At 39.3% G+C, this 14,198-nt stretch overlaps 1 protein-coding gene across 2 annotated transcripts in view; it reads right to left on the bottom strand.

Moving 5' to 3' along the window:
- The window catches only part of scn1lab (sodium channel, voltage-gated, type I like, alpha b), a 123,465-nt gene that overhangs the window by 58,764 nt on the left and 50,503 nt on the right, over nt 1-14,198 (bottom strand). For both annotated transcript variants that reach the window (XM_062054040.1, XM_062054037.1), the window contains 6 exons: nt 11,200-11,291; nt 8,375-8,668; nt 6,528-6,591; nt 4,739-4,880; nt 4,445-4,651; nt 2,145-2,432 (listed from right to left, as the gene is read on the bottom strand). In XM_062054040.1, the coding sequence (XP_061910024.1) occupies nt 2,145-2,432; nt 4,445-4,651; nt 4,739-4,880; nt 6,528-6,591; nt 8,375-8,668; nt 11,200-11,291 (1,087 nt within the window). The remainder of the gene's footprint in view (nt 1-2,144; nt 2,433-4,444; nt 4,652-4,738; nt 4,881-6,527; nt 6,592-8,374; nt 8,669-11,199; nt 11,292-14,198) is intronic.

Below are 14,198 nucleotides of genomic sequence, written 5' to 3'. Positions count from 1 at the left end.
TTTTTGGGTGGATTCGGTCTTGCACGTGGAGGGTTTGGGTGTGGGCTTTGGTTGGTGTGGCCGCGGCGCTCCCGTCGGGCGGTGAATTCTGCGGCGGAGGTGCTTGGCACCAGGAGGCGGGGTTATGAGACGAGCCTCTCACAGTGCGTCTTCGCAGCAGTATTATGATCGCTCAGCACAAGAAATACGTTACACACATACAGTTGTTGACAAAATACATACTGTACATTATATACCTCAGCTAACTAAACTATGGAAATGTATAATATAATTCATATAGCAATACGGTCTCACTGCACAGCAGGCCAGCAGTTAGCCGAGTCATTGCGCACAATCCATGTTGAGGCACAACACAGTGACATGCCTCAACTGGCTGCTGATCACCGCACCGTCTCTTCTCAGTATTTGAACGGCAAATTTGAAAATAAAAATAAAAATAATCTAAAACTGGTGAAGTTAAATGGAAAATAACTTTAGTATAATCACTGGATACATATAACAATTGAATTAATTTTTTTTTCTTTTTACTTTTTTTTTCTTTCCATGATGGCAGGTGAGGCCGTGCCTCCCCTGCCTCTAGTGACTGCACGCCACTGGTATATATATTATATTGACCATACAAACTCTTTACCTTAATCGCTGTATGGCAAATGATCAGATCAATGCATAAGTCTATACAAAAATGCGTGAGGAGACTCTGACTAGTGTGCTCACTGACAGATTTCACTCCAAAATACAGCCTGAAAGCACTTTACATGAAACTGTTTTTAGGTTTTGTGCAAATAAATGACATGCATTCAAGTATAACATTTTAAAAAGTTCCTCGATGATATTCTGACAATAAAATTACATTGGTGTACAAATATTGGGATCTTTTCTGAAGCAAATTTTAATTATGCAAGCAAGTAACCACCTAGCATTAATCATAATTAATCTAGATTCTAGAACTTTTACTACAGACATAAAATACCTATTCCTCTCAAATATTGTTAACAAATCTGTCGAAATCTGTGTTAGTGAGCGCTTCTTCTTTGCCAAGATACTCCATTCCACCTCACTGGTGTGGCATATCAAAATGCTGATTAAACAGCATGATTATTGTAAAGGTGTGCCTTAGGCTGCCCACAATAATTCCGTAGCTTGCGCCGTCCCCTTACTTACTACCTAGTAAAACATGGCTAATGCTAACACTGACGAAAGCAAGACGTTTGTTCCAAAGAAAAGTGCTGTCATTTCTTTGGTTTAGTGGCAACAGGCATGGAACAAATGACTGCTTAATGCAACATTTGTTTCAAAAAGGCAGCAGCACACCAAACAACAGTATCTGAAACCGAAGCCTCCACCCGAGTGCGGGAAATACAACTCTTTATGAGGCGAACAAGACGCTAAAAATAACCTTACTATGGTCGAATCATTTACACCAGGTACTGTATGTATGATGATGCCATTTATGATGAAAAAGATCACTAAAGTGGTTGCTTGCACACCACCAAGATGTGTGAATGAAAAGGGTTGGTTTACTTTATCCACTTACTGAAACAAACTATAGTCCTCTCAATGTGTTACCTCATTATTTAATTGGAAACAATGTATAATAATACATTTTTATTTACAGAAGTATTTTATTCAAGACAGAATTTTGAAGTTTGCACTTTATTGATCTCAAGGTTGGAGATAGTTTATTTGCATGCAAAATGTGCAATGCTACATTTTTCTTAAGTATTCTATTCAAGCAGAAGTATTGTTTCAAAAGGTAAGCTCTTCAATTTAATGTATTGAAAATGATTCCATAAAAAAGTAAAATGTATATGCAGTTTATGCAGTATCATTTCAAACTTCTAGTTTTTGATTAAATAAAAGAAAAAAATTGCTTTGAATAATCTCTGTCATTTGTATTCAATGGTTTCTTTAAAAAGTAGGGAAATAAATCGTAAAACATTGAAAATCAAATTTTTTGTGAAAAAAAATCAGGGATTTTATTTCTAGGCCATATCACCCAGGCCTAATACCTGTATATATATACATATAGTAAACACTTAGCTTAGCTAAAATATGCTTACATCTTTACCAAATATAATTATCTTTACAAAAATATGATCAATTCATGATATCAGCAATCAATATGATTAATGAGTAAAATTGACCTGATTGGGTGAGGAGCATCTCTTCTCATAAGAAAGTCGATTGGCATCAATGGAGAAGCGGAAGGATCTCTTGATGCTGTCCTCAGAATGAGACTTGTGGAACTTGTCGCAAGTCCCCCTCTCCTCCTCCTCTTCTTCCCTCTGCTTCCTTTTCTTCCGCCTGTTGCGTCGCTCTTTTGCACTTTTGGAGCTGAGCTTGGATGTCACAGATGAGGACTCAGAGGTGGCGCCCCCGGGGCCTACCCTCCCGCTGTACTCCCTGCTCTCCATTGTTGTTGCCGCAGCAACCTGTTAGCCAATCAGAAAAATCAGGGGAAAAAAGTTGTCATGGTAACCCAAAGCCCGTCAGAGAGTCTTGCAAACTAGAAAGACAGAGAACGCCTGGCAGCTGAGATCAGTCAGTGAGAACTCAGATGAAATCTAAAACTGGATAATTGGTTATTATTACAAGTCAAAATCTTTGAAGAGTTTTACCGAGCTAAGACCATGTGAAGCAATATTTTCAGGTCACCTGATGGGCCTGATTTTGTCTGACATGGTTTGTCACCACTAGATGGTGCTGTGGCCCATTAAAAATGTGCTATGTGCCTCTCTTTGGGCTGGAAAATCCTGAAGTCTGAATAGTTCTGATTGTAACATACTGCTGACTTTATATGCTTTCCAAATACCATCCTTTTTCTTCCGCTTATCCAGCGTTGGATCGCGGGGCAGCAGCCTAAGCAAACAAGCCCAGACTTCCCTCCCCCTAGTCACTTCGCCCAGCTCCTCCCGAGGGATCCCGAGGCATTCCCAGGTCAGCTGGGAGACACAGTCCCCCGAACGTGTCTTGGGTCTTCCCTTCGGCTTGCCACCGATCTGACGTGCCCTAAACAACTCCACAGAGAGGCGTTTGGGGGCATCCTGACAAGATGCCTGAACCACCTCATCCGGCTCATCTCGATGTTGAGGAGCAGCGGCTTTACTTTGAGCTCCTCCCGAATGACAGAGCTTCTCATCCTTTCTCAGAAGGAGAGCCCTGCCAACCACTGAGGAAAGTCATTTCAGCCGCTTTTACCCGTGATCTTGTCCTTTCGGTCATAACCCAAAACTTATGACCATAGATGAGGATAGGAAGGTAGATCGACCGGTAAATCGAGAGCTTTGCCTTCTGGCTCAGCTCTTTTTTCACCACGACGGACTGATAAAGTGTCCGTATCACTGCAGACGCTGCCCCAATCCGCCAGTCAATCTCAAAATCCACTCTTCTCTCACTTGTGAACAAGACTCTGAGGTACTCCTCCACTTGGGGCTAGAGCTCCTCTCCAGCCCGGAGATGGCACTCCACCCTTTTTCGGGCGAGAACCATGGACTGGGACAATACATTTTCGATAGTTTAGGTAACATGTTCAAGAGGTTCATTTAGCCTACTAATGTGTATTTATAAATGGTTGATTTATATAGGCTAAATGAACCTATATAGTGGTAGGCTTCTTCGTCAACAGGGACGAAGGAGCCTACCAACTATCCCACACCTGGGACACAGTCCTGCAGGGCCGCCCCCGGCCGTTTGGTAGACATCCAGACGACAGGGGGCGCCCCGCCCTACCCCCGGTGCACACCAGGGGACACCGCCATCCCACCACTTCAGGTGGGATGGAACAATCCATATAACACATCACAGATGACGTCACCCTAATATCACATGACACCTCTGATGAAGGCTGCAGAAGCAAGATAGCTGAAACTTGTCAGGTACAAAACTTTACCTTACTAGCCTATATAAATCAACAATTTATAAATAAAGTTTAGGTAACAATTTGAAGCAGATTAACTCCTGTCCCCCTTTCTTTCATAATTTTTTCAAACATTACATAATTCTAGATTTTTTTTGGGCCAGCGGAATTTATGAGGATGCTTTAATTTAGGGCGTTGTAAAAAAAATAAATAAAATCACTGTAAGCCAAAATATATAATAGGCTAGAAATAAATGAGAGCTTTGTCAAATAAGATGAGATTTTAATAAAATGTGCCTTGTGTGCGTAGTTTTATAGCAAACTATCCCTTTTGCACATTTAGCAGCAATTAAACACAATTTAATACAATCAGATCCCATTGAACATTTTCTGATATTTGCATCTGCCCAATCTTTAGATCAGTTTATGTAAGATCTACACACATTTCTGCATCCAAACAAAAGTAAGACGTCATGAGGATGCCAAATATTAGCAGTTTGCACATTATCGTATCATGTGACACATTTATGCAACATACACATACAGTTAGCATAAGGATCACAGTGAGAAAATAAACCTTTTTCTTACCTGTGCTTCCTCTTGCTGTCTCTTCAGCTGCTCCAGCATTGCCTGGAACTCCTCCTCCTTCTGCTGACCCTCCTCAATTGTGGCCTGGTTCTGCTCATCATAAGCCATGGCCACAACAGCCAAAATCAAATTGACAAGGTAGAAGGATCCCAGGAAGATAACCAGCACAAAGAAGACCATGTAGGGCTTCCCTGCCGCGCGCAATGTCTGATGGATCCAATAATGCAATGGACACAATAGTTAATCAAAAAGACAAAAAACAACACATATTTCAAAATCAAAAGCACTGCAAACCTGCTGGTAGAGGTTTTCCCAGTAGTCCTGGGTCATGAGACGGAACAAAGACAGGAAAGCCCAGCCAAAGGTGTCAAAGCTTGTGTATCCATAGTTAGGATTACGACCCGCTTTGACACATATATAGCCTTCTGGACAAAGCCTGTTACAGAAAGACATATTTTAAGTGTAGAGTTCTAACACTATATTTATAAACACATTGTCACCTCAGGGTTGACTACCATGTGGCCGCTAATATAGAACACACCTGTTTTTTTATATGGTTACGGCAGTTTGGAAAAAATAAAGTTCTTGATCACAATTATATTTTTGTAGCAACAAATTTGTAAACAAGTAAACAATTTAGGGGAAATAATTTCCACAATGTACAGTATGTGTATATGTATGTTTGTACAGTGAATGTGCGTGTACATTATATATACTATATGTACATCCACACGTGGCTTGATCGGCTGCGCTGCCCCCGCATCAAGCCACTGACACAGACCCCACAGCACGAGGCCGGAACAGACGGGCACGGACCCGGCCCAACAGGAAACGAAACCTGCGCGACGCCACACAAAACGGAAGTGAAGACAACTGACCACCCAATCCACCTCCATTAAAAAAAATATATAAATAAAACTAAATTAAAAAAAATTAAAAACCTCACACCCTCAGCGAGTTCTCTACACGGGAATGGCAGGCCACCAGATCGCAGTCCCCAGAGCCTGATAATGGATCGTTAATTTGGATTTCCTCCATCTCTTCTCTACAATCCTGCAATTTCTTTTCAACTGACGTAATTCCTCGTTGTTTCTCCACGGAAGTGAAGGTTTTGTTTTCATTGTTTTTATTAAAAGTGGAGCAACTGAGTTCAGAGTTTATTTTAGTTTACTGTTAAAATGATGATGTCGCACGATGCAGGTAAAATTTCAGTAGGAGCATTTTGTAAAATCCTAATAAAATTTGCAGCCACTTCAGAAGTTAAGTAGCGTTTCCTCAGTGTTCTAGCTACTCCTGGTCCGGTCTGGCCGCGACACAAACCAAATACTAAATATCAAAATATCTAACTAAGCTAGACACAAATAATGCAACAGGAGAAGTATCTCAATGCTTCTCCTTTGTAAACTATATATGTACAGCACATATGGGCATATAAATCATCAAAATTAGTTGCCCAGATGGCTGGACAAAAAAAGGGAATGTGATTCAATGTAGGTCAATATAGGCCAAGCTATGTGAAACAAAACATCTTAGCTTTGTGGTATAGATGACAAACCACATTATTGTAATGAATAATGATATAGCTCATGAATTCATTACATTGTTACTGAGGGCCAATAAAAAATGTTGTGGTGACCTAAAATAGTCCCCAGGCCACATTTTGGACACAACTTTATAACATTTTCTTTTAGTAAAGTGCAAGGATGCAGACAACTACAACAGTATACATTTAAAGACTGTAAATTATGATTTTATTTTTAGTAAAGTTCTTTATTGTTTGAAGTGCATGATTAACCTGCTTATCGAGTACATGCATGGCTCAGGTAAGCAGTAGTAGGTGAATAGTACATTCAGTACTTTGTATGTACTGAATGTTCAGTATCGAATAAGAATTAATGTACTATTAAACCACAAGTGGTATGAAAGTTCAATACTTGTGCAAATGACCTGTTGGAATTGATTTAGGCATTCTGCAACAAAATAGCATGCTTTAATTGTATAGTCTATTTTTTTTTATTAAATTTGGACTGACTGTGATATGAGTACAGCAGACAACTATACGGAATCATTTCTCAAGACTTACCCAGCCCCGATGCCATTTCCACAAAGCAGAGCGTCCTTGCTACCAGGGAGGTAATAGTAATTACCTAAAAGACAGGAAAACAGATTTATTAAAACGTTTTTCAAAAACTCTCCCATTGATAGTACTATATTACGATATATGATAGTACTGGGTATTATATTACCCAGCTGCAGGGTAATATAGTACAGTAGTTTAAGAGAGGGATGCTGCAAGCTAATAACACTACTGTGTTTAAATGATTAAGGAATTTTTTTCGTATCTGGACCTTTTTTTAATTTGAGTTGAAAACCGCTTAAAGGCCTACTGAAACCCACTACTACCGACCACGCAGTCTGATAGTTTATATATCAATGATGAAATCTTAACATTGCAACACATGCCAATACGGCCGGGTTAACTTATAATGTGCAATTTTAAATTTCCCGCTTAACTTCCGGTTGAAAACGTCTTTGTACGATGACGTATGCGCGTGACGTCACTAGTTAAACGGAAGTATTGGTACACCTTTGAATCCAATACAAAAAAGCTCTGTTTTCATCTCAAAATTCCACAGTATTCTGGACATCTGTGTTGGTGAATCTTTTGCAATTTGTTTAATGACACATGAAGACTGCAAAGAAGAAAGTTGTAGGTGGGATCGGTGTATTAGTGGCTGGCTGTAGCGACACAACCAGGAGGACTTTGACTTGGATAGCAGACGCGCTAGCCGATGCTAGCCGCCGACCGCACGGATGATCGGGTGAAGTCTTTCGTCCTTCCGTCGATCGCTGGAACGCAGGTGAGCACGGGTGTTGATGAGCAGATGAGGGCTGGCTGGCGTAGGTGGAGCGCTAATGTTTTTATCATAGCTCTATGAGGTCCCGTTGCTAAGTTAGCTTCAATGGCGTCGTTAGCAACAGCATTGTCAATCTTCGCCAAGCTGGAAAGCATTAACCGTGTATTTACATGTCCAGGGTTTAATAGTATTGTTGATTTCCTGTCTATCCTTCCAGTCAAGGGTTTATTTCTTTTGTTTATATCTGCATTTGAGCCCGATGCTATCACGTTAGCTCCGTAGCTAAAGTGTTTCGCCGATGTATTGTCGTGGAGTTAAAAGTCACTGTGAATGTCCATTTTGCGTTCTCGACTCTCATTTTCAAGAGGATATAGTATCCGAGGTGGTTTAAAATACGAATCCGTGATCCACAATAGAAAAAGGAGAATGTGTGGAATCCAATGAACCCTTGTACCTAAGTTACGGTCAGAGCGAAAAAAGATACGTCCTGCACTGCGCTATAGTCCTTCACTCTCACTTTCCTCATCCACAAATCTTTCATCCTCGCTCAAATTAATGGGGTAATCGTCACTTTCTCGGTCCGAATCTCTCTCGCTGCTGGTGTAAACAATAGGGAAATGTGAGCAGCACTCCAGCTTGTGACGTCACGCTACTTCCGGTAGGGGCAAGGCTTTTTTTTATCAGCGACCAAAAGTTGCGAACTTTATCGTCGTTGTTCTCTACTAAATCCTTTCAGCAAAAATATGGCAATATCGCGAAATGATCAAGTATGACACATAGAATGGATCTGCTATCCCCGTTTAAATAAAAAAAAAATCATTTCAGTAGGCTTTTAAAGCACGGTGTATAATATATACACCAACATGCTGCGAACTGCAGATGGAAATTAGCCTTTGGCTACAATCTGGCACATTCAAATTGTATGTGCACTGCCCCATGTAACAAAGATAAAACAAATACAACTACTGGCAACTTCTTATCAGGAGTTTTGTTATACATCTATACACACAGTTACCACTAATTTCTTGTATTTGACTTAGAATTCATGCATTGTAATTTAAACTTGGCCTACGCTCATTACTGATGTACTCTGTCCAGTTGAAGTTGCTCCCTGTGCTGTTCAAGAATGTGTTGTTTACTTCTGCTGCCAGGTTGCTGTCGAAAATTAGCATGTCGTCGTCAACAGCATTGCTGCTGTTGGTGGAGTTGATAGCAATCGGCAAGCGCACACATTTCTGCCTCAGGTTACCCATGAAGAGCTGGAGGCCGATGAGAGCAAACACGCTGAGGCAGAACACTGTCAGGATCATTACATCCGACAGCTTTTTAACTGACTGGATCAATGCTCCGACAATGGTCTTCAAACCTGAATGGGACACAGAGTAACATTGAGGATTTATTAGTACCTGCTACAAACTTTTAAAGAGAAAAGTCTAGCACAAAAGTAACAAGCATTTTTGGACTGTCATGCAGGAACCAAGCTGACACAGGTCACTGTTTTTAATGGATACAGCTGTAGTCTCGATGGAAGTACTTGTAATGGCGATGTAATATTCAAATGCACTTTAAGTTAGTGAAAACAATTAAACATGTGTTTCCTGTTCCAGAAGAGTATTACTTCAACGTATCAAGAAAACAACAAATGAAATTACTGAAACTTCTTCAAATTGGAATGATCCGCTTTAGGTAGGTCTTTATTGTCATTGCACAAGTACAACAAAACTTAGTTTTTCAGCACAAGCTTGTTAGACAAACAAACAGTGTACAGGGTTACAAAACAGGAACGCTGATGGGTCGCGCTGATGGGTTACCTCCCTGCCTTTTATTTTGTATTGTATCCCACTAATAATTCCTTTCTTGTGTTTCCTCTGCAGATGTCTTTACTTCTAGTGCGGGGTGCAGCAAAGAGACACACCTGCAGCCGCTTGCCAATCAGTGGTATTCAAAACCACAGCGGTTTGAGCAGGAAAACGCCAGATTTCTTCTCTTCTGAGACATCTACATTTCTTGTTACCATGCCAAGAACTGTCAGTGTTGGTCACGTTCTTTCCCTCTTTGAGTTTCTTCAATTATGTCCAGGTCATGTGATCGCTGGGGTTTGTCTGTCTTTCAGTTAGTTAGTTAGCAGCATAACTCAAAGATTTTGTGGCAGATTTTGATCAAACTTTCAGGAAATGTCCCAAATAGGATACTAAACAATTGATTAGATTTTGGGCCTATTTCGGATAATTTCTAGTATATTACCTCACATTTACAATACCAGTTTGAACTTGTGCATGTACGCTAGCGCTTCCGCAGAGACAAAAACAATTTATGATTGACCATACTTGTCATCCTTCCCATTTTTACCCATTTACGTTTTTTTTGTCTTTCTTTCCAAGCGTCTTTCCGGTCCAATTTTCTCCTCGTATTTTGCTGTCCATTAAAAAATATCCTCTCTCGTACTGCAGCGATCAAGTCTACTCGACTTGACTGATTGGTGACAATTAGGGGTAGGGATCTCAAAAAAAAAAAAAAAAAAATTCAAATGAATCGCGATTTTTGTTTATAACGATTCTTAAATCGATTTAAAAAAAAAATCTAAAATCTTTATTTAAAATGTATTTCTTTAATCTGTCCTGTCTAGCCACTCAGGCAAATCATATTGTTGATGTGCTGTTATCTGGTGTACAGATTTACTTTCGAAATGAGAAGTGTTGGATATTTCTCTTGTTGCCTTATTTGTGTTTGACTTAAATAAATGTTTGGGTAGAATTTTATTAAACCAAACTAGTTTTCTTTTAAGTAATATCAAAACAAATATCAGAGCTAGTTTATAGAGGAATCTAGTAAATCATATAAGTGGCACCCGTTGTTAAAAAAAGTATTGATATTGAATCAAGAATCGTTTTAAATTGAGAATTGATTCTGAATGGAATCGTTACTCCTAAGAATTCAATCTTGTGTTGCCCAAAAATTCACATCCCTAATCGTAGAGTGGTCTCGTGAAAGGAGCGTGGTGAGTTGCATGTTATGTGATCCACTCAAATTAACAGAGCGAGAGGGATAGATGGACATAAAGACAATGGAACATCGGTGTCAAAAATACAAACTTAGTGTAAATACCGTGACAAATAGGATATTTCTTATCTTTACCTAAAGAAGAGCAGGCAGCTGCTCACACATCCTCATACTTTTTGTAACATCAAGGAGCCAGCTTGATATATGTCTCAACTTTAAACTCTGTGAAGGAGCCCACACTTGTTTTGTTTTCATTTTTGCAATATTACAGAGTTTCTTACAAGGAAACCTTATATTCAACCCACTAACAACAAATACATCTGTCAAAGGGGATAGCTTAGTGGTTGGCGACAATCTTTTGTGATACAAGGGACGTGGGTTTGGGTCCTGTGTATGCCATGAATTATTTTAAATTAATACAACGGTAATTTTTGATGAAAATCCCTTATCTTTACCAGGTTTCCTTAGGAAATGTCCCATATTTTGAAATGCAAATGTTGACAGGTATGTTACTGACAAAAGGGTTCACTGTGTTTATTTGAGATGTCTGGATTCAGGAATTTTAAACTTTTGTTAGGTTAGGACCTGGTGGAAGTCTGCGCTCTCTGAGTGCTTTTCTTTTTATTTATATTTTGTATAGCCTATGTTAGGATTAGCTTTGCCACCTGTCTTCCTGCCATTCTTGTTGCTCCACTTTTGTTGCACCTCTATGCCTAGAATTCTTAAGTGGTAACTTTTGGTTAGTTTCAAAGGATTTACACAATGTTACACATGCTCATGGACACACAAAACAGACACATTCATGCCATGACCAAAGAAAAATTAAAGGAATTAACAAAAAAAGGGGACAGGGGGCGTAAATTGTCACACAATAAGGACAAAATCAGGCGGCATTACCTGGTATCACTGAGATAGTTTTCAAAGCTCTCAGTACTCTGAATGTGCGCAGAGCTGAAACGTTCCCGAGGTTTACAAACTCTGTTATATACCTGCAGAATTACAGTAGATAGACAGTTATGATGCAGCATTAAACAATCATGGGCAAATATACACTACTGAACACATTTCCTTTCTTCCTAGATCATCACTTTTCTCCTGAGTGAGCAAATGTTGATTAAACTCCACATTTGCTTCTGGAGTTTTGAACTACTTTGGAGCTTTCTGACCACCGTCATTACCACAAAAGAAGTTACAATTATTAGCATTCGGTGCTGGTGGATTGTAACCAGGATAAGTACAGCATAAAAATGTAAACAGAAGAAGGAGACACAAATAAGATTGTTATTCAAACATGCTGTCATCAGCTGATAAAGAGTTTAAAGAAGAACTGCATTTTTTTGGAATTTTTTGTATCAGTCACTATACTTATGCGAAAAAAAAATTATTATGTGGAAATGTTGATCATCGGTCCTGCTAGACACCGGCACTTATTAAATAGCACCTTAGCATTTGTTAATAAAACAATTGTACAAAGCGACTCGGTAAAGAATCTTGACATTATCTTTGATTGACAAGCACACATGTTTTTTTTTGTTATGCATTCTAAAAAACACTAGCAAGAGTCAGCTCACAATGAAAGTATATAGTTATTTGAGAAGACAAGATGAACGCAATCGATTTACTTTGAGGAAAATACAGACATGACGCCATATTAAAGGACTTAAAAAGAAGCTTGCAAGCTAAAAAAAATTGCAAAGAAAAAGGAATAACACCTGCAAGCCCCTACCAAACTAAAAATGCAAAGAACATCATCGACAAAGCAAAGAAGGCGCTCATCGGAGAGCGAATTAGAACAACGACAAACAAGATCGACATCAACATGGAAATAAGGGAGAAAAATGCCCAATCCAATCCAACCATCCATTTTCTACCGCTTGTCCCGTTGGACACATTTAAAGAAAAATACGATCCATTTGGACGAGGTAGTCACCACACACATCATATGAACAGGAATTTAAAATCGGAAAACAACGCCAAATAGAAAAATTAAACAATAAAAATGAAAAACACATGAAAACAAACACACTAGTAATGAGAAATGGATATGCAACTTATCATAGCGGATTTCTACGAAACCAGAAAAGGCAGTTTTCTCAAGAGGCTAAGCCTCTTGAGAAAACTGCCTTTGCAATCACACCTAAAGCAATTTCATATAAAGAATGTATATTAGCCACAGAACTAGCATGCAATACAATTCAAAACCCAGGAAAAAAAAGTTTACTTTCATAATGCAGTAGCAGGAATATTAAAAGCATTCAAACTTCCTAAAAGCAACATTTTAAAGGAAGAGGAAAAAGCATGGGTTCCCTCCAGGTACTCCGGCTTCCTCCCACCTCCAAAAACATGCACCTGGGGATAAGTTGATTGGCAACACTAAATTGCCTCTAGAGTGTGAATGTGAGTGTGAATGTTGCCTGTCTATCTGTGTTGGCCATGCGATGAGGTAGCACACTAGGACCAATTTAGTGTTGCAAATCAACCTATCCCCAGGTGCATGTCTTTGGAGGTGGGAGGAAGCCGGAGTATTCGGAGGGAACCCACGCAGTCACGGGGAGAACATGCAAACTCCACACAGAAAGATCCCGAGCTCGGGATTGAACTAGTCTAGACCTTCGTATTGCGAGGCACATGCACTAACCCCTCTACCACCGTGCTGCCCCAATAAATTTACAAAAAATGTATAAATCAATAATAATACTCCCAGCAGACAACAGTCATCATAGATGCAGAAACATACCACAAACAGATGGAAACAATGCTACAAGACAATGATATATATGAAATATTAAACAAAGACTCCACCAAGGAAAAGAAAAAGACTTTGAAGACATTACTCAAGCTACTACTAGAGTCAAACAAGATAACACGGGAAAATTACAACCATCAACCAACCAAGAAAAACACATCATTACGACCAATAGTTGACAGCATAGGATCACCCACATATAACTTATCAAAAGCTTTGGTTGAAATCAACAGCCCCCTTCTTGGTAACACAAAACACCACTGCAATCACTCCCAACAGCTGGCAGTGGAATTGAAAAATATAACTCTTAAAAAGGATGCAACATTCACTCATGATGTCACATTATTATTCACAAAACCCCCCGTAGACGCAACCCTTCATATTGTCACAGAAAGACTCAAACAAGACCAAACCCTCAATCAATCAATCAATCAATCAATCAATCAATTTATATAGCTCATAATCAAAAATGCCTCAAAGGGCTGCCAGACATGCACAAACCTGACAATAAATGACATCACCAGTTTAATACATTTCGTCTCCAAATCTACATACTTTCAGTACAACACAGTGATTCATAGTCAGAACGAAACGTTATGTAGACAACATTAGAAATAACAAAGACTAGACACACAAGAGCATACAGATCACCTGAACACAATAGACAGCACTGGTAACATACAATTTACACATTAAGAAGAAACAAACAGGACAATAGCATTTCTGGACAAAAACTTACACCACAAAGAAGATAGCAACATTCAAACTACAGTATAGAGAAAACCCATACATACAGACCAGTATCTTCTCTGGACATCAGAACACCCAACTGCACAAAAACTCTCTGTAGTCAGAACACTTTACAACCGGACTAACGTCACAAAGGATGAAAAGGAGAAAAACACATCCAACATGCTCTCACATGCTGCCAGTATCCAAGATGGGCCATAGAAAAAGAAAAACACCAAGCAAGGCAGAAAAAATACAAAAAAGCAAAACAAAAACAAGAAATCAACAAGAGAAATATAGATACTGTAACACTACCTTACATCAGAGGAATAACAGAACCCATACAATGCACCATAAAAATGTTTCAAATAAAACGCAGCAGTAAAACCCCACAGGAAACTATAACAACAAGTGGTACACC

This window comes from Entelurus aequoreus, linkage group LG07 (assembly GCF_033978785.1).
Source record: "Entelurus aequoreus isolate RoL-2023_Sb linkage group LG07, RoL_Eaeq_v1.1, whole genome shotgun sequence".
Classification (NCBI taxonomy): Eukaryota; Metazoa; Chordata; class Actinopteri; order Syngnathiformes; family Syngnathidae; genus Entelurus; species Entelurus aequoreus.
This window is presented reverse-complemented; position numbering and strand designations above follow the sequence as displayed.